The sequence below is a fragment of the Xiphias gladius genome, chromosome 2, assembly GCF_016859285.1.
Source record: "Xiphias gladius isolate SHS-SW01 ecotype Sanya breed wild chromosome 2, ASM1685928v1, whole genome shotgun sequence".
NCBI classification, from domain to species: domain Eukaryota; kingdom Metazoa; phylum Chordata; class Actinopteri; order Istiophoriformes; family Xiphiidae; genus Xiphias; species Xiphias gladius.
In genome coordinates, this window is record NC_053401.1 from 2,487,270 (window position 1) to 2,514,737 (window position 27,468).

General features: G+C 44.1%; 2 protein-coding genes across 5 annotated transcripts; one reads left to right on the plus strand and one right to left on the minus strand.

Annotated features, from left to right (window-relative positions):
• Positions 1-134: 134 nt before the first annotated feature.
• dmtf1 (cyclin D binding myb-like transcription factor 1) lies at positions 135-18,877 on the minus strand. 4 transcript variants are annotated; one of them, XM_040144445.1, is made up of 18 exons: positions 18,716-18,877; positions 17,767-17,907; positions 15,235-15,353; positions 13,607-13,702; positions 13,035-13,120; positions 11,837-11,948; positions 11,094-11,170; positions 10,839-10,996; positions 10,710-10,742; positions 10,520-10,629; positions 9,284-9,512; positions 9,047-9,198; positions 8,278-8,463; positions 8,042-8,124; positions 7,053-7,241; positions 6,045-6,254; positions 3,962-4,133; positions 135-273 (listed from the first exon to the last, which is right to left on the minus strand). In XM_040144445.1, exons 3-18 carry the CDS (start codon positions 15,341-15,343, stop codon positions 224-226), a joined length of 2,052 nt encoding a protein of 683 aa, XP_040000379.1. In that variant the 5' UTR covers positions 15,344-15,353; positions 17,767-17,907; positions 18,716-18,877; the 3' UTR covers positions 135-223. The 4 variants fall into 4 exon arrangements, with proteins under 4 accessions (XP_040000379.1, XP_040000386.1, XP_040000371.1 ...); XM_040144452.1 differs by lacking the exon at positions 18,716-18,877 and adding an exon at positions 18,214-18,330; XM_040144437.1 differs by lacking the exon at positions 18,716-18,877 and adding an exon at positions 18,214-18,324 and having other exon boundaries at positions 17,767-17,919.
• On the plus strand, positions 18,326-27,278 carry cwf19l1 (CWF19 like cell cycle control factor 1). Its single transcript, XM_040144505.1, has 14 exons — positions 18,326-18,665; positions 19,512-19,596; positions 20,623-20,707; positions 21,167-21,268; positions 21,574-21,788; positions 22,148-22,263; positions 22,530-22,614; positions 23,293-23,445; positions 23,824-23,986; positions 24,764-24,843; positions 25,035-25,244; positions 25,589-25,708; positions 25,908-26,005; positions 26,321-27,278. Exons 1-14 carry the CDS (start codon positions 18,643-18,645, stop codon positions 26,463-26,465), a joined length of 1,680 nt encoding a protein of 559 aa, XP_040000439.1. The 5' UTR covers positions 18,326-18,642; the 3' UTR covers positions 26,466-27,278.
• The last annotated feature ends 190 nt before the right edge of the window (positions 27,279-27,468 follow it).

Genomic DNA, 27,468 nt, shown 5'->3' on the forward strand with positions numbered 1-27,468 from the left:
ATGATGGCGCTAGAGAAAAAGTGATGGATCACCAAGGTTTATTATATTTCAGTCTGGACGAAAGTTGAGGACCGGCCAGCAGACGCTTCATCGTGCTGCTAGCATGGCTGAAAATCAAAACGTGACATCTTTCTTTTTTATCCAGCCGCAGGTTGGATCTTGAATGAATTCTTCGTGATCCCACAGATTTTCCCCCGTCAGCTCAGAAACCCGCGATCAAACATTACTTTTGCTCCAGGCAGCATTTTATCATTTCAGGCAGAAAGCAGACGCCTGTGGGATCATGGATAAAGAGCATAAATTTAATGTTTTGACCTCTCCCCTAAGGTTTGCGTACAAGAGTACTGAACTCAAACATGGGGCTAGGTTTTGAAACACAGCATAACGCTGAAGTTTCATTTGGACAAAGTGACTCTGGAATTCTTAAATTGAGCCAAACTAAGTTAAAGTCGGTCAAGATTCAATCAAAAAATCCGGCTGCAGCAAAAAGACCGATCCCTCCTCAGTCATTAAGACCCTGTAGATTCACCCTCTCTGCCCAAATTTAGAGACTGTATCTGAAACTCCAGATGAAAATTCAAGCTGCCCAAAGAAAACTGGACTCATCGAAGTTGAGTTGTTAAAGAAAATGACTGGTGTTACTCTGTTTCTTTGTTTGGTTTTTTTTTGTCAACAAATCTCATATAAAGACCAAAACCAACATTGTTTTTTATTGTCTGACTTTTTAAATCTTTAAAAACACCCCACAAATAGTTTTTTTTTTTTTTTTTTAAACTTCAGCAATGTCCTAAAGCAGCACAGACGTATCAGACTCTGGATACAAACATGACACTTGTTCATATGGTCAGTTCTTGGTTGCTTTTGGTCTTTTTCATGGGATCTGTTGACAATGAGAAAAACACAAAATATCAGCAGGCTTTTCCTTCAAGCCCGTCTCTCCTCTTTGGAATCCTTTTAATATAAAACGCCAGACAAGCTGAAGCTTTAAACTGTAAACGGCAACTCTCAGCTTTGTGTGCAGACGACCTGCAGTGGAGCTTTGTGGTAAACTGAGTCAACGTATAACTGACAACACAGTAACAAGGCGCTGAGTGCAAAGAAACTTCCATGAGAAGAGCCAGCCTCGCTGCGACTTTAGGACGGTCGGAGCCAGGTGTTTCTTTTTTTATTTAATGTTTTATGGAATAAATAATCGTGTACCCCGACTGCCTCTCTCAGTTTTTCAAGTACAGCCACAGCTGAAAAATGAAACCAGCAGAAAAAACTAAGACTCGATTCAGTTCGATTCAGACTGTTTGAGGTGCTGTGAAATCATAATTAGAGCTGAAACAAGTAGTCGATCAGCAGAAAAATAATCATTTAAGTCATTTTTAAAGCGAAAATACCAAATATTCCCTTAATTTGAGTTTTTTAAGATTTGCTGTTTCGCTCCATTCATTATCCAGCTAAACAGAGTATTTCTTTTTAGTTTTGGACCATTGGCCAGACACAAAAGGACACTTGAAGACCTCATTTTTGACTTTTGGAAAATGTAACATCCATTTTTCAATATTTTCTGACATTTCATAGGACAAAACGATTAATCATAAAAATAATCAGCAAATAATTCAATAAAGAAAATAATTTGTTGCAGCCTCAATCATAATCATGAGCTTGTACATTATTTTGTGAGATTCGGTGGTGGAGGAAGTATCCAGAGCCTTTACTTGAGTAAAAGTACGAATACCCCACTGTAAAAATACTCCATTACCAGTAAAACTATGTATAATCAGGACAGTTTAAGAAGTATTTAATGCAGAAAAATTGCCTGTGTAATTATTATATATTATTTCATTAACTCATTATTTCTCTTGCAGTATTCTGTGAGCAAATTTCTACTGTGGTAATTTTGGCATTTTTGCACATTAATTAAAATAGCTTTAATTTTCTGTCGATCAACCAATGGATTAATCAACTAATCGTTTCAGCTCTAATTTTATTTGCTGTTGGGCAGTTCAGTCTATGACAAAACTTAGCATTTCACAAGCTTTTCATATGTTTTGTATGTCAAGTCCTAAATCGGTAAAGTAACTAAAGCTAAACAGGTTGTGGTGGAGTAAAAAAGTACAAGTAACTAAAATGTGTACTACATTACAGGACTTGAGTCCATCTACTTAGTTACTTTCTAGCACTGGTGAGATAACATTAGAAAAATCCCCCTTCTTTGACTTTTTTGTTTGTTTGTTTGTTTGTTTGTTTGTTTTCTCCCCCACTAGGGACCAGTTAATTTTAGCTTCAGCCTTTTGGCATCATACCATGTGCATATTAAAGACCCTTTTAGAGGGTTGTCATTTTAACACGAGCCGCCTGGAAACAGCCGACTCACCTAATTAGAGTTAGTTAGCGAGCTGGCCACAGCTAATAAAATCTGTCAGCCGTTGTCACTTCAGCCGACAACGTCAGCAGATTCCGTCTAACTCCGTCTGGAAATGACCCATTGTTTTGATGGTTAATATGCCACAGTTAAATATGAACACACAGACTGTGATTTACGGCATACGTCCCACAGATAGCATCTCCGATGTCCACTGCTAAAAAAAAAAAAAACGCCCATAAATCTGCTTGGAAATCACAGAAGAAGAAAAAAAAAAAAAGAAGAGGCTTCAGAACCTGCCTGAGAATGATCACATTTTTAAGTTTTCTTCAGTATCACAGTGATCTGGTGATAGTTGCCCTGTACATCCACTGTACAGGATGTACGAGGTCGGAACTGATAATAACTAATTCGGTTACTTTTAATGGTCTTAATGTGCCAAGATGTCAACAAATACAGGCTAAAAAAAACAGCACTTACCTGTAGTCACTGGTGGAATGTAACTAAGTACATTTACTGAAGGACAATTTTGAGGTACTTTTACTTCACATGAGTATTTTCTTTTTCTGCTACTTTGTACTTCTACTTCACTAGATTTCAGAGATAAATATTGTACTTTTTACTCCACTACTTTTATCTGACCATTACACCTATTTTCCAGAGTAGGATTTTATCCGGCAAACACATGACGGGTTTACAGAATATGATGCAGCGGTTTACTTTTAAGCAAACCAGTGGTGTGTAAAGTACCTGCTATTGGCTACACATTGACAAATCACAAGATTACATAATCATATCCAATAATACACTGTATTATTACCAAAATAAAAAAAGGAGTGGTTCTGCTTAATGAATACTTTTAATACTTGAAGTATATTTTGCTGAAAATGCTTTTGTACTACCGCAGGACTTTTACTCGCAGTGGAGTATTTTTTTCTACTTTTACTTAAGTAAAGAACCCGAATACTTCTTCCACCACCGCCTGTAGCTTTTACCGGGTCTTGCTCCTCTTTAATTTTTCTCTGTTGTCATATTAGTTCCCCAATAGGCCTATATGTTGGCGCCAATGTATTTCTAGGTGCAATCACATTAGCGCTTTTTTTTTTTTTCCTTCATCCATTTTCACACAAAAGTCAAATTTCACACTGAGCTGATTTTAAAAAAAGTAGAAGGACAAGCAGCTCGTCACTCTGAAAAAACCCCAGAGATCCATTTTAAAATACGAGGACATCGCTCCGGACGGGATTTATTAATCATTCAGTTTGCCACTAAGAATCTCCTCTTCATGTTTCCATAATTATATGTACATATTAACATGGTTTTTTTTAAAGGGCGAAGGTCAGTTCACATTCCGGCCCGATGAAAGTGCCCAAATTTACATCCATCACAGCCTTTAGAGTCTCTTTGGCACTGCAGAAGCTGTGAGGACGTCTGCTGAGGGCTGATGGCCGAGGGCTAGCGCAGCGCCGGGTTCACATTTCATCCAGGGGTTCAGCCTGAAGCTTTAAACACATGAGGTTCCGTTTCATTCACAGGCCCCGCGAGTCTGCTCTAAAAGCGTTCCCTTCCTGGTTTAGAACAGAAGAGGAGTCTGGGACTTTCACTCACAGTTCAACACACAGACAGGTGCTGTCTTTGTCGGTGGCGGCGTTGACCTGTGTAGCAGCAACAGTAGGTCTTCGCCGGGGTTAACAGGCTCCTCCTGTAGTCCGTCTAACCGCCGTCTGCCACGATGAAAGTCCAGCTCAGTCGGAGCCGTCCTGGTTCTCCAAGATCGGATCTGAGGACACAGACAGAGAACAAATGCGTAGGCAGATTTGAGCCATGGGTTCTCTCCGCCGATGTTAGCAGAAAAAAAGCTCGGCAGTGCCGGGAATCGAACCCAAATGCTTTTTGAGTGCCAACCAAAATGGGTCCTTAGCACCGAGTATCAAATTGTGTCAAGTACCAAAAGTTGCCAGAGCGTGCTTGGTCAGATTCTTCCTGAGGAAACCCTCCAGAAGTGAACAAATCGCCTGTGTAAATGAGCAACTCGCACCTTCTCCCACAATCTACGTGACACTGTGCCAAGCGGCACTTTGTTTTTGTGGGTATCAGTATCAGAAAAGAGGGATCCCAGGGAGTACAACAAAGATCTTCTCCTCCACAGACATTCATCTACCGCAGGTAAAGGCAAAGCTTCCTGTCCCATCACTAGTAGGCAAAATACCGGAACTATTTTTTTTTTTTTGGTCTTCCTAGTTGTTGCATCGGAATCCCACGATGCCACTCAAAGCAATTCGCTCGTGTCCCATACAAAAATAATTTGGGCAAACTGTAAAGAGCCCATGAAGGAATTTTAAGATTTCAGGCAGGAATGACCACCGACGTGAAAAACTTAGTTTGGATGAAGTTGAAAAATTTTAAACTGTATGCAAACGAGAGTGAAATTCACCTGGATAATTTGCAGAAAAACCGACTAAGAAAGGAGACGTGATGTAGTGGTGGGAGTAGAAATTGATTGTTTTTACCTGCAGTGGAGGAGAAGATCTTTGTTCTACTCTCTGGGATCCCTCTTTTCTATCTCTTCACCTGCTAAATGCTCATGTATGTTCACCAGCTGGTCTCTGTCTGTGTCTGTCTGCTGTTTGCTGCTGAGCAGGTGGTGGACGGTGGCTTTCTACAGCTGTTTATCTGAGAACGGTGCTGTGAGAGCGGTGAGAGGGAACCGGAGCAGTAAAAGAAAAGTTGCGATCCCGGAGAGATAAACACTGAGCCGAACACTCACATTAAAGCTCTGAAGGGAGCTGAAGATTCAGCTGATGATCCTCTGTAGTCCATCACTACCAGAGGCTCCTCTCACACTCTCCCATTGTTTTCACGTTGTCATTTGATGAATTGTTATTAAAAATTGTGGCATTATTGGCATCAATGTAGAAAAATGTCACGCTGCCCTAAAGCTCAGATTTATGTAACCTTTCTGCAAAGTAAATCAACCTTGATCTCTCAATAGCTAAAAGCTGCAACACGAATCCAAGGGACCTTGACGGCCTCTTTTTGCTCGGGAAGGTCAGTGTCATCCCCTGCAGACCTCAGGAGTGTGTGTGTGTGTGTGTGTTTGTGTTACCTGTCAGTGTGCTGCTGATGTTGGGAGGAGACACAATCAGCACAGCGCTGTCAGAGGTTATCCCAGAATGCACCACTGGACCCTCAACAGAGGGGGAACTCAGCTCCTAACACACACACACAAACCCATACACACACACACACTGTTAAACAACTTAATGTTCATTACCGAGGTGGTAGAGGCTGGTGGCGTCGAGCTGGAGCGCATGAAATTGAAAGGAGTTTCCAAAAATGTCTCCACTCCTTTTACATACAGTGGTGGTGGGGGTGGTTGGGTGATGCCATAATGGAGATGAGACATGAGAAACGTCTATGAAAAGAAGGCGAAACAAAGGAGCTAGAAGGAGCAATAACTGACCAATAAGAGAGAAAACAAAGCAAAAAAAAAAAAAAAGTGTTTTCATCATCTCTAGTCATTTGTGATCAGTCTGTATTATGATGTTTATTATAATGTCAGAAAAAAGAGCTAAAGGAAGCTGTATTACGTAAGACCATGTAAATTATGGATTTGGAATCAAAAACTCAATATTCATAACCTGGATCAATATTTGAGGCAGAACAGAAGGACCACGGTCCATGTTGATACCTTGTCAGTGAAGCCATCCGTCATTGGCTCCTGCGTTCCCCTGACAACGCTCTCTGAACCCTCCAGGAGACTTGTGGCATCGAGGTGGTCGTCCTGGCTCCGCCCCTCTGTCTCCACGACCAGCTGTGATTGGCTGAGAGGGTCGACGGAGGCGGGGTCAGAGGTGACTGTCTGGATGATGACACCATCGCTAGAGCAGAGGCCGTCCGTCTGAGGAGGGAAAACACACACACACACACACACACACACACACACACACACGCTAGTTACATGACTTTATTGACATTTATATCACATTTCTGTATATAACAACAATTATACAGGAATATAATTAATCAAATAACTTGGACCCATGTATGAGCAGGCCTGCATGTACCTAGGGGATCGAGGAGTCAGGGGGCCCAGGGCCGAAGCCCCTGCATGAAGTGACTGTTGGTATTTCTTGTTTGAAAGTCAAAGAGCTCAGTTAAAAGACTATAAAGACCAAAAAAGAACGACAGAGAGATTCTGAGGGACCCAAAGAGACACAGAAGCAGCAGTGTCATCTGTAGTCTCATGTCTCTTTCCTTCTGGGAGTCCTGTGTAGGAGGGGTTGGGGGCCTTTTACTTGTCTGTACCCAGGACCCCACTGTCTCTTAATCTGCCACGCCTGGCAAAAAACATGATCGACTGACCAGTCACGGAGCCAATACTCGACTTGTTAATTTAAGTTTCAGCTAAAATCTAAAACTTGCCCTTCATGAGTCGACGAGCTTCCAATCAATTGTTTCCTGAGAACCAAAACTAACTGGGCAGGCTCGAAAAAAACCAAACATTTAAGACCTTTGTAAACAGCCTTCAAGACTTCCTGATACCTTCTAAGGCCTTTTTTTTTTTAGGTGGGAGCTGAACGATGTTTAAGACTTTTCAACACCTGCAGAAACGCTGCGTTTACCTGCTGTAGCATACAAACAGGGCAGGGCTGAAAACATACCACAAACACTGAGGCGGCGACTGTCTAAAACTGACCGACAGGCTGTGCAGGATGATGTGTTCGTGTGAGGAGGGAGAGGAGCCCGTCGTCAGGGTAACCGTGCTGTTATTGGCTAAACTGAGCGGAAGGCCCTGACTGGTGGAGAGGCTGAGCGGCAGGCCCTGATTGGACGTTGTCTGGAGGTAGTAGGTCCCCGGGGTGCCGGTGGGCTGCAGGTGGAAGGACTGAAAGAAAAGATGAGGGAACATCAGAAATGCAGGAGGGAAACCAACACTTAAAGTGTTACCCATATAAAATAATATCTACTAATACTGGCTATTTATCAGAATTCCAGTAAAAGTTCGTTTCCTCCACTCACATGATGGATTTGATGCAGTTTATCAGAAGTACATCAGAGCATCTGATCAAATCTACTGAAACATTTTAGTTGGCTCTAAAGGAAATCCGCTGCAAGCGGCGTGTCTGCGTGAACCAGGGGCCTCGTTTAGAACCACTGCCTCACCAGGTGTACCACCGAACTCCCAGTGCTAGACGGGTATTATCGCACTCAAACCAGTCCCTCAATTACATCTACACAAACCCCAACTCTACTGCCAGCCATGTAATACAGTGGACAGATCCTAAACCACCGTTCCAGGAATCGTGGAAGCCTGTTTTTATTTGGAAATATTTGGTCATTAATCTCTCAGAGTGAAGCCGTGACATTAATGCATCCATCTCATCTTGTAATTGATATAACTAAGTCATCTATATTTTTTATGTTCCGTTGAAACTGAAAAATTGCAACAATAATAAAGCAAATTAACAAAAGCCGCTTTGGAGTGGCACTCATGAATCACCACTGTACCTTTATTTATCTTTATTTATCGTCCATGCATACTTGGGGGTGTCTTGTGAATCTTAGACAATTCCAGCTAACATCAGGTTCAGCATATTAAAGCTTTACAGGGTAACTGTATCGCCTGTAAAATAAGTAAATTAATAAATAAAATGAAAATAAACAAATAATAAAATACAATCTTACCGGCAGGATCTCGAAGGTCTGCAGGGATCCCGTGTTCAGGGTGATGGTTTCACTGTCGCTGGCTGCTGCGGAGGAATCCGAGGCTTACGGAGAAACACGAGGAGAGACACGGTCAGGAATCAGTGACTTACAGGACAACGCTCGGTGCCAAGCGTTCAAAGAACATCTGCAGTGTAGCTGGAATCTAGGTGGGTCTAAGAGGAAGACGACAAGAGTCTGGATGAAGCCAGGCTCACCCAGGTGCGTGATCTGCAGCGGGATCTGCACGGGAATCTGCAGCGCGGCCACAGAGCTGGGCGCGGGGCTGCCACCGCTCTCCTCCAATCGGGTGAGTCGGATCTGAAGCGAGGAGGAGGAGGGACTCCCCGGTCCGGATCCCGTCTGTGAGGACGCCATCAGCTCCTGGAGGCCCTTCAGGAGGACTGGGGACACACACGTGCGCTTGATTTGTCTAACTCTGACTGCAAAAGCCCCAGACGAGCTTCGGACAAACTTCAGGATAAATTCCTGCACAAAATGACGACTGTGGACTTTGCCCCCCCCCCATCACTTACACTGACACCGCATTGGGAAGGGGTCTTTTAAGGGTCAGCGTTAACAGGATCTGTTTCAGTTCTCATATGGGCACCTGATTACTGTTTTTAAGACAGACCTAAAGAATTGTGAACTTGTTCTTTAATCTGGACTCTGTTACAGCTAAAAGGCCTAAACCAGCAGATCTAAGAGGCCTTTGGGGACAGAGAGCGATTAGAAATTCACTTATGTGCTCCGACTTCTGGTCATGTGACGCCTTCTAACTAATGAGTAGGATTTTGTTGTGGGTTTTAAAAGAAACTGGTAACCAGCGCAAAAAGGCTGAAACTCTGGTCACTGTCAGGAGCCTGGCAGCAGAGTTCTGCACAGTCTGAATCTGAGCCACCGACACAGAAATAAGACAAACAAATGTCAAGGAGAGAAATTGACACCATAATACGTGTGTGTGTGTGTGTGTGTGTGTGTGTGTACCACTGAAGGGGATGTCCTTGTGATTGGCTACTTGTCTCTTGATGCTCCACCACTTAGATCGCAGCCACTGAGGCGATCGGACGCTGCTCCACCCGCCCGCAAGATCCTCCCAATTGATTTCATTCTCATCCTCCACCTCCAGCTCCGATATCCTGAAACACATCGTTTGACTTTACGGATTCGAGTAGTTTATACGGCGGATTTACGCTGGGACACGCGCACACAACCCTTCTGCACCTGCGTACGAGGTTCAGGTCGTCCTCCTTGGTCCACTCCGTCCCTCCGCTGTGTTTCCAGTTCAGGTAGTTCAGCCACTTCGACCGACACTGTTTCTCCGAGCGCGTGCGAACCTGATCGGCGACCGACGCCCAGGAGACGCCTCCCGTGACCGCCGACCCCGGCGACACGCCCGCCATCTCGTACACGACCTCGGCGAGACGCCTCTCCTCCTCCTCGCTCCATTTACCTGTTTCAGAGAAAGACCAACAAAAAAAAACAAGTGAATTTTATTTGAAAATATCTTTATCGTCTTTATCTATTTAAAACTTTTTAATACCACACAGAATGTAATTTAATACCTGTTTCACAATCATACTGGTCAAAGTCTGAAAGTATGATGGAAAACCTGCAGGGACAATATGATCTATGATTATTTTATTATTGTACCACATTTTTGTGAGTCCATACCAGCTGAATATAACAACAATTCCTACTGATCTAATCAATTAATCACTGAACACGACCTGGACCCGCAGAAGCGGCAGAAAGCGGATGAACGGATTAACCAATCAATAAATAACCTTTTCATTTAAAAAGGTCCACATGTGAATTTTACATAACATCAGAGGTTCTGGAACAATAGTGCTGATTGTACACGGACAAAAAAAGATTTTACAACTGAGGTTACTGCCTAAAGCTGCCAAGAAAAATTATTTAAATGAAATTCAAGACTTTTTCATTCTTCCAAAGGCCCTTTTTAATAATAAAGGTTAGAGATAAACCAAACATATTGGGCTTTTACTGAAGATTCATACACTAAAATCAGTCTGATATGAGTTTAACACTGAAGTTCCCGCCAATACCCAGTATCTATAAGTGTGATCATTTTGTGCCAGTCCAGCTGTAGTTACTGAATCTGACACCTTACTTTTCAGAAGCTACTTGATCCAAACGCTGAAGGTCCGGATTGATGAAAAAATATTGAGTTTATAAGGTTAGATTCTTAGTATTTATCAATGAAAGTTTAACCAGGCGAACGTGACTTCTGAATTCGACGCGTAACGATCGGCTTAGCACAAAGACCGGAAGCAGGGGGGAACCTGCTAGCCCGAAGGAAAAAAAAAAAAAAAAAAAAAAAAAATCATCCTCCAACGAATACAAAACGGGATGATAGCAAATTTCAGACTTTTTTGAAGAAGGATTTTTATTTTGGACATAATTAGCGAACACACACACACACACGCTCCATTGTACCTGTGTTGCATGTGTCCTTCATGAGTCGGCAGCGATCTTTAACAGAAGAAGCACTGCGGCCCAGAGCTGCTCCGATGGTCGCCCAGTCGTTCCCGTGCTTCTCCCTCAACCTGATGACGAACATCAGGTATAAACAAACCTGATTTTTTTTTTTTTTTAATGTTAATAGACACACAGAGGTTTTACTCACGATTTTAGCTTCTCTATCTCATCAGGAGTATACCTTAGGGGGGGAAAATAAAAAACAAATTACAATTCTACCTCAGAAAACGCTTAAGTTTCGGTGAGTTTCGCGTCACCTTTTCTTTCGTAAACTCACTTGCCGACGTGGTTGCGGTTGTCGTACATTCGCAGAACTCGTCTGTAGACGGCGAACAGCGGCCTGTTCAACCCCAAGGCCACGGAGCGGTAGAAGTCCTTCCTCTCCTCTTTGGACATCTCAAAAATGATCTCTGCCGGGTCTTCGATGCCCCGGTCCTGAAACGCGGTGCAGTCAGACAAAACATGTACAACGAGTAGGCAACAGAACTAAAGACGGTGATGAAAGCAGACACAGCGACAGGAAGTAGCATACCTTCACATATCGATCGATGTTGCTCATCAGAATGTCAATCTCCTCTTTAGACCACATGCCCTGCTTCCACTTATGACCTAAAGTGGAAGGCATGTTTTAATAGACACTTTACAAGGCGTCTCACTCATTTGCTTTCGCTGTGTGTCGGTTACGTTTACATCGCATGACCCGACAGTTATCAATACACGGTAAAATGTGACAAAATTCTGCAATTGTGGTTACAGCCAAGTCAAACCTGCGCAAGGAAAAAAGAGGAGTTAATAGAATAAAAAAGGGGATGAATTAGGGACAGAATATTTTAACAACACTAAACAGGGTCTTCTCACAGCAGGATCATTCTGTCCTCTCATCCTTTTTAAACTGAATAGAGAAGAGGATGAGTAACATAACTTCCCTCTTAGCGCATTTTAAAATCAGCCACTTTTCACCCCACTTGTCAATTGCCACTTGCTAAAGTCGCTCTTACTGGTACAGGACGCCTTTGCAGTTTTAAAATTTCCACTTTCCAAGCTAAGATTAGTCGGTTTACAGGAAGATCGTGTACTTCTGCTCTGGTACGGCCGCCTGTATGTAGCCGGTGAGGTGAGACCCAGGGCAAAAAAAGAAATGAAAAAATTCTATGACAACACAGGAGTCTATAAACATTTCTATCTCTTCTATCGTCCTCTGAAGAGTCTGAAGAATAAAAGTGAGGGGGACATGTCCTCCCCAATCCTTAGTGGAAATTATGCTCTTGTGTGTACCTTTGTTAGCCAGTGTGTCTTTGTCTTCTTTCGTAGTGAACCAGGCCTGACTGACAGGTGACACCTCTGTCTTCTGATTGGGCGAGAAAGAGTCCTCGTCCTCCTGCAGAATCTACACACAGACACACAATATAGTATATAAACTACAAGCAGTCCTCAAACAACTAGTCCATTAATTGTTTGCTCAATCAACAACAATTTTGATAATCAAATATTAATTTAAAGAATGTATTAGTCAAAATGAAAAACAGCTTAATTTATCCAATTTTTGAATGAAGTTTGGTGCATCTCATTGCATCACATATGACCTGTTTCTTATGAACCTACAAAGAAACAGTGGGAAACAAGGGTTCTCAGAATGGTAAGTGATCACTCACACACACACACACACACACACACACACACACACACACACACACACACACACACACACACACACACACACACACACACACACACACACACACACACACACACACACACACACACACACACACACACACACACACACACACACACACACACACACACAGGAGTGGAGCTGTTCAACGAAGAAAAGTGAGAAAATTCTGTTTTAATCTAATTCCACAGTCCCCTACGGGCGCATAGTCGTTATTATTACTAGTCCTCTAATGGAAAGGACGTCAGACTTCCTCTTCCTGTGCTCTAATTATAGGTTTTATTTAGAACATTTATAGCCGTGTTTGTTGCTTCCTCACGTCTGTTCTTCTCTTTCATCGACAACAAAGTTTAACTTTCTATTTGTGTTGTTATATCAGTAACACTGTGTGACCGTCTGACGTTGCATGTATCTGCGCTAAGTATCAGAGCAGGTGTGTTTTTTCTTTTAAACCGTTCTTTTGAACGTTCGACAGTTCAGAGGCTGAGCGTCATTTCCTACGTCCTCAAATCTGCCTTCCCTCGAATGATGGAAAAGCGGAACCAAGTCGGCCGAATGGAAAGCACCCGATGTCCCGGCTACTTCCACGGCTGCTGCCCTGTGGTCAGACCTCACCTCTGACCACCCTGACATTACTACATTACGGTCAATTCTGGTTTTGCAGGGACACCAATGCACAAAAACGGTAAAAAGGAAATAAGATTGGCTCTTTGGAAGGCTGAAAAGCAAGGGCTGGTTCATCTAGGATCCAGAAAAATGCAGAAGAAGAGATGGAAAAACGCGGAGTTTTACCAGTACCTGAATCTGAGCAACGCCGTCGTCGGAGAGATCACCATCTGCTGTGGCCGTCATCGTCACCTCGAAGCCTTCATCGTTCTCCGACACTGTGGAGAAGAAAGAGGGACAGAAAAAGACATTAAAGCTACAGGGCCAAACATCTTGTGTTTATTTACCCAGAACAAACCTTTCATTAGTTTGGCGGTGTCATTTAAAATGATCTAGAAACTGATGAGTGGCCTCCTCCACAAGAAGACCAAGTATTTTCAGATGTCTAACGATTTCAGGAAAGTGAAAATCTAAACTTGTTAAAAACAACCAACATTTATTTGGTTCTACTCGTCTGGGTCACACTCAGTTCTCACCACGAGCGGGTGTTGAATTGCCCTGGGTTTTGCCTCTCAGGCTGTCCTAGTGTAGTGGTAGAGGTTGTTACCTGCAGACATTACTCAGGGCTAGAAAAAGGTACTGACAACCTTGTTTCTAGCAGATTATTTTTAGTCTACAGTTAATATTTGCCAAAAAAAAGGGTCGACGGGGTTTTTAGACGTTACGTCAGCAACACAAATGCAAAACAGTTGTGTGTGTCTCACTCGGTAAGGTGACCACAGAGAACTGAGGTGTGTCCAAGTCTTCCTGTTCTTCTGTAGAGAGACGCAGTTTCTTCTGAAGGGGCTCCAAGTCCTCATCTACACACACACACACACACACACACACACACACAATTAACACATATTCTTTACTATCAGACGCCAACACTTACATTGGCTGATTGACATAAACGTACAGCTGCACTTAACAATTATTTTAATTATGGGTTAATCTGGCGATTATTTTTACGATTAATTGTTTTGTGTATAAAATGAAAGAAAATAGTGAAAACTTTTCTTTCTCACAATCACATTTTGCTCAAGGAGACGTCTCAAATCAATGATCCGCAGACCAATAACCCAAAGAAAGAGGCAGAAGTCAGGGAACCCTTTGGAATGACCTGGTTTTCTGCATTAACTGGTCATAAAACGTGATCTGATCTTCATCTAAGGCACAAGTACAGACAAACCCAATTTGCTTCAGCTGATAACAAAAAAACAATTATAATCGTCCGTGTGTTTATTGAACACACCCATTAAACATTCACAGTGCTGGTGGAAAAAAGATGTGTACAGTGGAATTGTAATAACCGGTCGAACCTCCTTTGGCAGCAATAAGCTCAAACCAGTGCTTCCAGTAGCTGCGGAGACATCATTAAACATCATTTCTTCAAGTCCACTCAACATTTTCCCAGTCAGTGCTTGGGGAGCGCCAAGTCGCTCTTTGGCAAAGGTCATGTGTGCAGTGATGTGTTTTTTTGTGGAGCAGCAGTTTCCTCCGTGGTCTCCAGCAACGGATACCGTGCAGCCGTGCTCCGCGTGTGGTGGACTCATGACCAGAGACGTTGACCAGCTCCGGCGGTTCCTTCAAGCCTTTAGCTGTTACTCTGACTTTCTTTTTTACCTCACTGATCATTCGCAGCCACAGAACTAACCCGTCGCCATTTACAGACAGCCCGTCTGACCGTGGACTGGCTGATGAATATCTAAATTCCTTAAGACGACTCTGCGAACCTTTCCAGCTTCACGCGAATCAACAATTCTTGATCCGGAGTCTTCTGAGATCTTTTTCGCGAGACATGGTTCACGTCAGCAGACGCTTCTCGTTGATAACAAACCGAAAATGTTTTAGAAGTCAAAGTGGCTCTGACCCAGACTTCCAACCTACACTCTGAATGTTTGAACGATCTATTCAATATGGACAAGAGCAACACAATAAATTGTGTGTTATTAGTTAAAATAGATTGTGTGTGTTCATAATTGTGACTTAGATGAAGATCTGAACATAATTTAAGACAAATTTATGTCTTTCCAAAGGGTTCACTTGCTTTTTCTTGCCTCTGTATATTCAGTTTACTATCACGTAAGAAAAAGAAAAGCAGCTCACAACTGAGTTGGAACTAGAATGAGAATTGTTGTCTTGTTCTGCTTCGATTAAAATAATAGTTGCAGATTCATTTTCCGTTGATCAACTAATTGATTAATCATTGCAGCTCTACAAAAAAAAATCAGTAGCCAGATATGTAATTAATACATATTTGATGCCAGATGAACCTTTCTTTGTCAATCAGAGCAAAAAGGAAATAAAAGCCAGTGTGTGTGTGTGTGTGTGTGTGTGTGTGTTAAAGCACCGTTGGGAGGACAGTGCAGTATGATGCTTCCGTCACTGTCCTGGGTGAGTGTGACGGACTTGACCGTTTCTAACGTTGCAGCCTCCTCGTCCTCTGCCGCTGAACTCATCCTGCGCCTGCTGATGGATCAAACACACTCACTGCTATTACCCAGCCACAGGTTCGAGTCGCCATCGCAGACTTAGAGGCATCGGCAGCTCATAAGTGCCGGTGAGGGAAACCCTTTTAATTCTCTCTCCGTAAACACTGTGCCATAAAAAGAGGCGGCACTGATCATCAGACAAACCTGACTTACAGTACTTCACGTATATATATATATATCTCAAATTTTCACACAGACCAAGGTTTTGTTTTGTCCAAACAACAGGCCAAAACCCAAAAATACAAAACAGAGAAAAGAAGCAAGTCTGAGAATATTTGGTGACTGTTGCTTACAAAATGACTGAAACCAATAATTGATGATAAACGTTGTCAGCAGTTATTTAGTAAAGTAGTTAATTTTTCTGTCAATCCACCGATCAATTGACCAATCGTTGCAGCTCACCACATTGTATAGAGTCATTTTGTAGCATATTGGTTTTAGAACAGGCTAAAATGTTTAATAATCTGCACAGAAAACAATTTGTACATTAGTTACTCAGTGCTAGTTATAGAAATGATGGGATATTTGTTCAATTTTTAGGTATTTGTGTCAGTGCCGTGTGCTTTCATTGCATATGAAAAAAAAATGGAATATATATTTATTCAGATTATGTATTAACTGGGATCAGAACTGCAACTAACAATTATTTTCCTTATTTATTTAATTGGCAGATAGTTCTCTAGACTAATCAATTACAATATCAATAAAATAGTGAAAACCAGGCACTATAATTTACCACAGCCCAAGCAGACGTCTTCAAATGTTTTCTTTTGTCCAACCGACAGTATAAAACTCAAAAGGTATTTGGTGACAATGAAAAGCAACAAGATCTCACATTTAAGATGCAGGAGCCAGGAAATGTTTGGCATATTTTTTACTTGAAAAAGACTGAAACTATTGATCGATTATCAAACTAGTTTCCAATATATTTTCCTGGCGATCGACTAGTTGATTAACCGAATAATCGTTGCAGCTCTAATTGTCATTGTCTTGGCAAAGATAACAATGCTCAACGATTAGTCTATTAAGTGATTAGGACAGAAAATTAATCGGCACCTCCTTTAATACTTGAATAATTGCCTAGGTCATTGTTTTAAGCATGAAAAAAAAGACTGAGACATGTTCTGGTTCCAGCTTCTTAAATGTGACATTCTGATGCTTTTCTTTGTCATAAATGATCATCTTTGGAGTTTTGGACCGAGGGTCAGACAAACCATCACATCTGAAAACGTCACCTTAGGCTGTGGGAAATGACACCGGGCGTTTTTCACTATATTACTACATTTTATAGACAAACGGATTAATCAACAATGAAAATAATCTTAAATTACAGCCATAAATATTATAAAATGTTTGTATATGCACACGGCTGGTGCTGAGGGAAGAGATGTGACCATCTGCGTGTACTGAGGGTAGGTAGCAATACTTTAATGAATAATGGCTTTACACTGATACAAAAGTCCCAGGTGATTAGCAGCAACGTGAGATACCCGTAAGTAGTCAAGTATTATCCAAAGGTCGCTCTGCAATGTCATGACAGCTATGAAGATACCACTGCGTACTGACTATGTAGGGAGCCCTAACTTTATCACATGCCAGTTAGTGGGGTTTGTTTTTTCTTTCTATGCTTTAATTCACGAAATAAAAAGTAACACTGCATTTGCGTTTGAAGAAAGGCTCATTTTAGTGTCTTTCTGCTGCTGCGGGGATCAATAAAAATCAACGGAACATTTAAAATGCCCAAACTACTGCACACAACTGTATATTGAACTTTTATTGAGTAGACATAACTGGACAAAAACACGTTGTGCTTGCTGGACAGCGCGTAAGCCAAATTGTAGGCTGGATCCCTTTTAAAAGGTTTTACTTCAAGTCGATATTGGTGATGCGTTTATTGTTGGGCGATCGGCGAGACTTGTGTAAAATCGGTCTATTTTCAAAGGGAGTTTTGCGGAACGCCCCGTGCACCGCTACATGAGCACCGGCAAAAACACTGGGACTCAGCGCAGAAACGGATGCGTGGTTTAAGTTTACCTACACCAACGTTACAATACATTAAACGTGTATATACTGGTTTGAAAACACAAAGGCAGTACTGCAGTTATGTTAAATGACGGTTCCAGGAGACAAACAACCAGCGACGGACACTGTCGGAGAAGCTCTGGCGCAATGCTAACCATTAGCATCCAGCAAGCTACCCCGCTAAATGAAAGACGAAAAGTCTCCGGCGCCATGTTAGTGGACAAGGAGAAGCTTGTGGCGTCTGTGCGGTTTTTGACGCTGTTCTGTCGCTTTATTCTTTGTTTCTGCGGCGATTTTTTTTCTCACTTTGGGCTTTGTCTGCTTCGACCAAACAGAAACTGAATTTTACTTTTGATTCGGATACTTACTTCCTGTTTTTGGTCCGGGGACTTGTGAGTTACCAGGATGAAGGCAAGTGCCAGGATGGAGGCTCGGCGTCCGAGGGCCCACGGCCGGGTTGCCAGATAGGACGATTCTCCGTAAACGGCAGCTGTACGTGGTCTATTTATCTGTAACCACAACTAGTTCGATATTAGTAGTTCGTTTAAACTTGTACAATTGTGTTTTATTTTTACATTAGGAACTAACATTTGTATTTACAGCGGTTTTAGACCTTTCCGCTCCATTGATATTTTTGAAAAACTCCGTTTAAAGACCCATTTCTTTTCTTTAATTTGTATTTAAATAAATATGATAATAGCTCGGTCTTATTTGAGAGCCTGCTTGTGCAGATATTTTCACATGCAGCTCAGTTTAGGAGAAAATAACAGAAAAGTCAACCGCGACTTTACTGAGCGTAAAAGTTCACTGTTTACCTTGGACATAATTCCGACTCAAGATCAGCGATGAAGGCCGAGATGTGGTTGAAAAAGCCCCGTAAAAAGCCAGAGAGTGGAGCCTGAGCTGCGATGCAGTTCGGTTCGCGTTTAGGAGCCAAACCTGGCAACCACTGTGTCAGCCCCAAAAATCCGTCCGGGCAACAACCGGATTTATTTATTTCTTGGATTGACTTAAATACTGTGAAGTAAATATTGAAAATCTATGCTAACGGACAAATAAATGTGTTTAAATTTTAATGTATATCCTACAACTACATTCAGTCGGCAAACGCGGCGTGATTTGTAAAGACGGCAGTGGTTCCACCTTTTCTTCCATGGGACCGCTATCGGCGATGTACGCAACATTCAAGCTGCAAAAATCCAAACCACACAATTTGACACGTTCGGCTATAATTTAGCCAAGACATGGGGGAGCAACCAGTGAGAGTGTAAGTTTACGTCTGACCATTATAAATGCTTCGCCGGCGGCTTTACTTACGTCCCATCGCGTCGCACGGTCGAAACCTGCGATGGTTTTCTAGTCTGTCTCAACCATGATGTGACCGGGTGTACGTTAAAACTTTTCGTGTGTATGCGGTGCAAACGGAGGCTTCTCAACATGTTCCGGCCGTGGTAAAAAAAAAAAATAAATAAACAAACAATAATAATAATAAGTGGGTCACATTGTTCCGATTGTGACCGCGCTTCAGATAAATCCTATACAAAACGCGACGACCCTCGCCAAACCTCGTTCAGAATTTTGATCATTTAAGGACGCGCCACTCATCTTCACATTTACGCGCATCATAAGACGTGATGTAGGAGCAGAAGTGACATGGAAAGCGTGGACTGAAAAACTCGGCATACACGTAGGACTGCAACGATTAGTCAGTAAAGCAAATGAACCGAAGAAGAACAGCCAACGATCCAGATAATCGACTAATCGTTACAGCCATTTTTTTTTTTCAAGCAAAAATTCCTAATTATATCTGGTTGTAGCTTCTAAAATGATTATTATTATAGTTTTGTCCTTTTTGGACTGTCGGCCGGACAAAACAAGAAAAGAATTTAAAAACTTTTTAAAGACAAGGGCGGGCATCGGTCATGTCGTGTCTGCTGAAGTGAAATGTTGTTCTTAAAATCCAGCTGTAATGAACGAGGCACCACCGAAGTCAGTTCAGCGACTCTTCAGACTCTCAGCCGACAGAAACCAAAGTTATTTGGAGTCTTAAATGCTTCTCTTAAATGCTTCTCTCATATATATGTGTGTGTGTTGTCTGTGTCCCATGGTGCAGCTTGGCATGCGGGGACGTTGAGGGCAGGCTGAACGCTCTTTTCAACCGAGTCCAGACCATCCAGAAGAAGACCGGACAGTTTGATGTGAGTCAGTGTGAGATTCCAGTTTTGGGGTCCACGTCCGGGTTCAGAAATATCTCTACCCAGGGGCATTTACAGAGATACAGGTGAATCAGCCTGAGCAGGCGGATACATTATTCCCTGTTTTACCGTTAGGTTGGTAAGCATCATTTACCGGAGCTAGTTTTAATTATACTGTACCCCACCTAGGGGTTGGGCCCCTCCGAAGGCTCACGAGGTAAATCTGAGGGGTTTCGAGAAGAGTTTTTTTGTGAAATATTTGAGGGTTTTGCCACTTGAGCCTCAGACTAGCGGTGGAACGTAACCAAGTACATTCACTCAAGTACTTTACTTAAGTACAGATTTGAGGTACTTGTGCTTTAGCTGAGTGTTTTCTTTTCCTGCCACTTTCAACTTCATTTACGTGACGGCTTTAGCCACCAGTTACTTTACAGGTTTAAATGTTTGCATGAGAGTTTATAAAATTTGATGCTTTGCTGTAACCTAAACTGCACAGCAGTGCATACAAGTAGAGCTCAAACAGTTAGTTGATTAATCAACCGGCGGAAAATTGACTTGAACTATTTTTCATGCAAAAATTCCACAATTTATTGTTCCAGTTTCTCACATGTTTGAATTTTCTGCTTTTCCCCTTCAGTCATTTTAATCTTGTTTTTAATAAATTGGCAGTTTGGGCTGTTGGTCACCGGACAAAACAAAGCAGTACGAAGGTGCCAGTTTGGGCTCTGGGTAACTGTGCCGACATTTTTTTTCACTATATCCCGAATTTTAACGAACAAAATGATCGGTCAGTTAATGGAGAGAATAATCAGCAGATGAATCCATAATGAAAATGATTTTTAGCTGCAGCTCCATACAAAATAGTAAAGGGCAAAAAACAAAACAAAACAATTGGCCGAACCACCACCTCAACCAACCACGACGGTAAAGTGTCGCTGAAACCTTAACGCGTCGGTGATAATCATCTAACGAGGGACGATACTATATTTCCTAAGTTTTGCGTTGACGTCCGCTGCTTTTCCCCCGCAGCTGCTGCTGTGCGTCGGAGAGTTTTTCGGAACGACGCCGGAGGCCGAGGCGGAGTGGCAGCAGTACAGAACCGGAGCCAGGAAAGGTACGAACCCCTGGACTGACCGGCCGTTGCACCCGTTCACCGGGGTCACCCCATGAAACGGTGGTGTTTGTTTGTTTTTTTTAAAGATGAGAAAAATGTACCTGATAATCGCTGGAGTACCTGGGAAGATTTCAGGTGAACACAAGCAGTGACGCCAATGTGCCTGAAGATTGAACAAAAAACAGCTTGTATTTAATTCAGTAGTGCAGTGAATAATTATTTCATTTATCCAGAAAGCGTCTCAGTCAGACATAAAGTTGTAGTGAAACACAACTGCAGCGTTCTTCTCTCTTGTTTCCTTTGCCTGCTTTTTTTAAATGGAATAATATTGTTATGAGGAATCGTGGAGGCTGGAGCCACGTGACCACGGTGTTCCGTTGCTTTTTTGCCGCATTACTTCCTCTTATCTTAAATTAAATGACCGCCGGTCACCTGACCTCTTCTTTTGTGCCTCCTCAGTTCCCATCCACACCTACATCCTGGGAGCAGCGAGCCAGGAGACGGCGAAGAACTTCCCCGGCGCTGACGGCTGCGAGCTGGCTGAGAACGTCACGTATCTGGGTGAGACTCTGCCGCGACGCACGTCCCAGTGGTGGGGGGGGGACGCAAGCGAGGGAAACGTGAATGCGATGAAAGGGAAACTCCAGTGTATTTAACTCAGGCGTATTTCCCATAAATGCGGCTGTTGTGGATTATTGGTTATTATAATCTGTTTCTCCTGGTTTTAACAGGGGTCTAACAGAGATGTCGCACTTTTTGTAAAGTCAGTCAGGTTTATCCTCAGGTCATTTTGCCGACTGTTTCTTTCAGAGCGAACACACACTGGTAAAAATGGGACCGATCCATTTCATTGTGGTGCGTTTCAGGTCGGCGAGGTGTGTTCACGGGCGTGTCGGGGCTGCAGATAGCCTACGTCAGCGGCCGGGAGGCCCCGCAGGAGCCGGCCCCGGCTCACTGCTTCACGGCCAAGGATCTGTCGGCGCTCGTGGCTCCGCTGACCAGCAGCTCCAGGTTCAGGGGGGTCGACATCCTGCTGACGTCGCAGTGGCCCCGAGGAGTGTGGCACTACGCAAACAACCCGGTAACAAGGAATTCAAGTCCAGAATATATAGGTATCGGAGTCACTGACAGTTGACTGGATGCTGTTTCACGTGTACGTGAATAGATAGAAAATAGATAGAAAATTAGTTTCAAACTGGATTCAGTCACATCAGCGTGTGGAACCTACTTTAGGGCTCAGCAGGATTGAATTTCTTTTATATCCTACTTTGGTTTTTAACTTAAAATGGAAATTTGAACGTCTACATTTTTAGGACTGCTGTCAAACGTCATCCGCTGAGGAAGACTGTGTGATCTGATCAAAAGCCCCAGAGATTGTTCTGTCAAGGTCAAGAGCGAACGTTAAGCCCCCGCTGTTGTTTTCATGCGTCTCCGTTGCAGGAAGTGAACACCAAGTTCTGTGGAAGCGGCTCCGTCGCCAACCTGGCAGACAAGCTGAGACCACGATACCACTTTGCTGCACTAGAGGGCGCTCACTACGAGAGACTCCCATACAGGTAGACCGTCCGGGACTAATGCCCCGGTGGGAGGTGGGGAATATTCGCTGTGCTGGTCGCTCCGGGGCGGCATTTTAACCCCGGTGAGGTGACGGGATTTGGTGTGTAACAGATGTGGACGTTCAGCAGGACAGAGAGGAAAGACAGACTCCCCCTTAAATGAAGGACCTAAAAACTTCCTCCACTGCTCCCCCAGTGGTTTTACACTCCCCCCCCATGTTAAACTCAGTAAACTGTAAATGTGTTCTCTCCGTTTCCATCCTCAGAAATCACGTCGTCCTCCAGGAAAACGCTCAGCACGTCAGCCGCTTCATCGCCCTGGCGACCGTCAACAACCCGGCCAAGAAGAAGGTGCGTTTCGAACGTCGGTTTTTTGACCGAACAGCGGAGGGATCGTGTTTTATCTAAACCGGCTATGCAGACGTCAGATTCCCAGACACAAGGCCGAAAGCGACAGGCTCCTGCCGGTGCCCTGAGAACAGAGGGAGTCAGTTAATGTTTGGGCGCCGAAATCGCACCCCTCCTCCGGGTCATAAATCTGAACTCAAAGACATGAAACACGCGTTTTCAGGTCCAGTGTGACGTACGCTGCCCCGTGACACAATTATTTCTGATGTCCACTGCGAATAAACCCCCGTAAATCTGCTTAGAAAATCACGGGGGGGGGGGCACTCCTTACAACCCCAGACTTGCCTGAGAATCGTCTCGTTTTTAGGTTTTCCTCAGTGCGAAAGTGATCCGGTGATAGATGTCAGTACACCAGTGGGTACAATGCAAACAGGAACCGCTAGGAGCTAATCCGGCTGCTTTTAATGGTGCCAGTTTGCCGAAACGTTGAACAAATACGAGGCTAAAAATAACAGGGCTCAAGTTGTAGCCCGCAGTGAAGCTCGCGGATTCCATGGCAACATTATACTTCCGGGAAGATCAGTTACATCTTGGAGCGTGAATAAATAAATAGAAGCATGACACAGAGTAATAACAGGAGTGACAAAATCCGTGTGTGTGTGTGTGTGTTTCCGTCCACAGTATCTTTACGCCTTCAACATAATCCCCATGAAGACCATGGATCCATCAGAGCTGGTGAAGCAGCCGCAGGACGTGACGGAAAACCCCTACAGACGCTCCACGAAGGACAAGACCGACGAGCCGAAGACGGGCTTCAGCACCGCAGAGGAGGAGGTACAGAGTGTGTGTGTGTGTGTGTGTGTGTGTGTGTGTGTGTGTGTGTGTGTGTGTGTGTGTGTGTTGTGTGTGGACTTGTGTTAACCATGTTATAGAGACGAAAAAATTTGGCCTCCCACAAAAAGCAGGAGGTTAAATTTTAGGGTTAAGACTTTTGGTCTATTGTCCTTTTTTTTTTTTTTTTTTTATCGTGTTTTAAAAAGTTGTTGTTACAAACTTCCCATTTAAAAGAGTTTAAAACGGCGCTGGACGTCTTAAAGACGCTAAATGTGGCCACATGGACGCTGCTCTATTCATCTCTTTTCTGCCAGTAATGCGTTTTTATTTTGGAAAACTCAACCCCTGCTGCCTCCGTCCTTCCTGTCGTCTGTCCAGGAGCCGGCCCATCAGTTCTTCTTCGACCTGAGCAGGAAGCAGGGGGGGGCTCCCCGGGGCCGCGGCAGGAGGAGACACCCGGACGGAGACGGACGGGGACGAGACCAGCAGCATGATGGGGACAGGCTCGATCAGGGACAGCCCAAGAAGCTGCGCCGGCACCGTGAGTCCCGATAAGACGAGACAAGAAATGTGGCAGAGGGTGAAATTTGGATTGAGGGCAGTTAAACCGAAGACCAGACAGCTATTTGTGCAGGCGTCTCAGCGTTAGACATTTAATTTGTCCATAGCAGGTATGTCAATAAGATTAAGCTGAACACGTGACACACATTGACATCATTCAGCGTGACTTCCACTTCCTGCCGATGCATTTATCTCCGAGGTCCATCGCCCTTAGATCTTGCTCGGAGGATCCTAGAGGAACCTGCCTGGGAATCTTCTTCCGTATCGCAGTGATCCCGGGACGGTTTTACTGTGCGTCCGTGGCTGCGCCGCAAACAGGAGCCGCTAATGGCTAATTTGGCAAACTTTTAATGGCACCCATGCTGAAAAGCGAGGCCCAGTAGAGAGAACCTGCCCCGTTTGATGAGCTCTCCCGGGGTCTGGGTCTCCCGGTGGTTTCGAATTTAGAGAACTGGTTCCGAAATGCGCCCACGTGTTTGGTGTGAGCGTGTTTCCATCTGGACTCGGAGCGCTCCAGCAGCCCGACGCTGCAGTAAGCCTTCAAAATAAAATGCGTGTCCCAATTCATTGCGAGGTGAAATGGAGGCAGTTGATGCAAAAATGGTGAAGTACATGTAAGAATGATTTCCTGTGCACTAGTGTACCCGTACCTGTTCCTTTCAGGTGGACTACCCCCCCCCCCCAAACAGGGGGATGAAAATGTGAACTAACAGAACCGGCTGTATTTTAATTCCCCTTCCTGCTTTGTTCCGTGTAGCTCAGCCCACCGGTCCCTGCTGGTTCTGTTTGGCCAGTCCTCAGGTGGAGAAACACCTCGTCATCAGCATAGGAACACACGTGAGTTGATACCGTAGGTAACTATCAGTATACATCCAGCAACGAAGCAACAATTAAAGTGGCTTCGATCCATATGTTTGTAATGATGACGATAATGCATCAGGCGACGATGGCGGAGCAGCGCGCGCGGCGTCTTTTTTTCGACCTCACCGAGCGGCCGCTGACCTGACCGGAGCGATTTCCTTTTGCAGTGTTACCTGGCTCTGGCTAAAGGCGGACTGACGCCGCACCACGTGCTGATCCTCCCCATCGGTCACTACCAGTCGGTGGTGGAGCTGAGCTCGGAGGTGGTGGAGGAGATGGAGAAGTACAAGTCGGCCCTGAGGAGCTTCTACAGGAGCAAAGGAGCGCGCTGCGTGCTGTTCGAGAGGAACTACAGGAGCCAGCACCTGCAGCTACAGGTAGAAACGTAGAAAACCCAAAAAGACATTTTACACAACAAACACAAACGACCTAAACGTTGGTCTCTCGCCATGTATCCAATCTCCTCGTCGTCACCCGCTGCGTCTGAACGCCGGGGCGAAGTTCGCATGAGGTGACGCACTCTCGCCGCACGAATAGGCCTTTTACTTGACACAAAATGACAAGAAAGGCATGAAAGACAAGCGCAGAGATTCGAAGAGACCAAAGAGGGACGTCATTTGACCACTAAGGGACAGAAACCCATGATAGAGAGACAACACGACCGCGAGACGGTGAGGTGACACGTGCTGAAGTTTCTGTTTTTTTTTCTGTCCTCGTTCAGGTCGTCCCGGTGCCGCTGGATCGCTGCACCACCGAGGACATCAAGGAGGCGTTCACGGTCCAGGCTCAGGAGCAACAGATGGAGCTGATGGAGATTCCTCAACACACCGAGCTCAAGCAGGTACATGCGCAAATATACAGCCCGCACACACACACACACATACACACGGATTAAACAACTACACACATGCACATTCACAGAGTTTTTGTTTTTTCTCTTTTTCTTCTCGTGTTCCGCTCGCTTTTGATTTCTGAACACGATGTAGAGTAGTAAATACAAAAGCTGTATTAAGTGTGTGTGTGTGTGTGTGTGTGCGCAGATTGCTCCTCCCGGGACGCCGTACTTCTATGTGGAGTTGGACTCGGGGGAGAAACTCTTCTACCGCATCCAGAAACATTTTCCCCTGCAGTTTGGAAGGTGAGCAAAAAAACCCCGATCCTCGAGGAAAGAGGAGGAGGAGGAAGGAGGAAAGAGGAGGAAGGAGGCTCCACAGATGCAAAAAGAGTAAATTTGTTTAACGTGCAGAAAGCGACAGGTTGAAAAATGTTTCAGGTCAAAGGTCAATCATAGGCAAAACTTCCAGACCCCGTAGCTCTACAGACGTGTGTCTCCTCACTACGTTCACTGTGTGTGTACTGTTCGGGCGTACTTCTGGCCACGTAGTGCGGCGGTCAGGCACGAAGCACCACCGCTCGCCCGCAGCGTTTTTAATCTGCCGCCTTGTGAACGCAGGGAGGTCCTGGCCAGCGAGGCGGTGCTGAACATCCCCACCCGAGCCGACTGGAAGGAGTGCAAACAGAGCCGGGAGGAGGAGGAGGAGAGCTGCCGACAGCTGAGGGACGACTTCCAGCCGCACGACTTTGCCTGGGACGACTAACGCAACCCCCACCCCCACCCCCTAGCCTAGCTTAGCACAAAGACTGGAAACAGGGGGAAACAGCTAGCCTGGCTCTGAGGGCAGCAAAGTCCACCCACCGCCTCCTCTAAAACTCACCGGTTGACGCATTGTATCTTGTTTGTACGGTCATTCGAGCTTTGGTAGCGTTGGTAGGTGGGTTGTGTTACCTTTGGACAGAGCCAGACTGGCCGTCTCCATGCTAAGCTAACTAGCTGCTAACCCACTACAGAGGCATCGAAGTGATATCGATCTGGTCATCTAACTCTCAGCAGGAGAGCGAAAGAGAGAAAAACCGTATTTCCCAAAATGTCAAATTATGCCTTTTAAATTTGGGTTGTTTTTTTTTTTTATACGAGTGTTTTCCTTTTATTTATATCTGACAGTTGTTGCTGCAACAGTGACGGAGGAAAATAAGATATTTGCAGCAAACCATGAGTTTTATAAGAAAGATCATGAAAGTCTCAGTTTAAAGTTTCTACAAATGATCTCAAATCTTTATTTTTCCGTCTTTTGTTTATCAAAGTGAAGTCGAAATTCACAGAACGAATAGAAGAGCCTGCAGCTCCATAACTGGCAAGGAGCAGGGGAGACGGACCCAGAACCTCACTGTTCGGCGAGTGGCTTGGTCTTTTTGTTTTTTACGCTCAGATGTGATCAAAAGTAATCATGAGTTCCAGTGTTTAAAATGTGACCAGTGTCTGTTTTGGATCGATGTCAGTTATTCCTGATACACAAAAGACAAAAAAAAAAATAAAATCAAAATCCAGGTTTCAGGTTGTGTAGGTGCTGGTTAAAGACTGAAGCTCTAAAACATTTTTATAAATGCAACTCTGTAAAGAAAAAGAAAAAAACAACCTGCTGAACAGCAGCTCAGCAGCCTTTTCTATGATTTATACGGAGGCTCTTTTGTTTTACTTCAACTCTGAGGAAAATTGTTTTTAAATCTATTTCTTGTATTTTTTAAATGGACTACAATTAAACT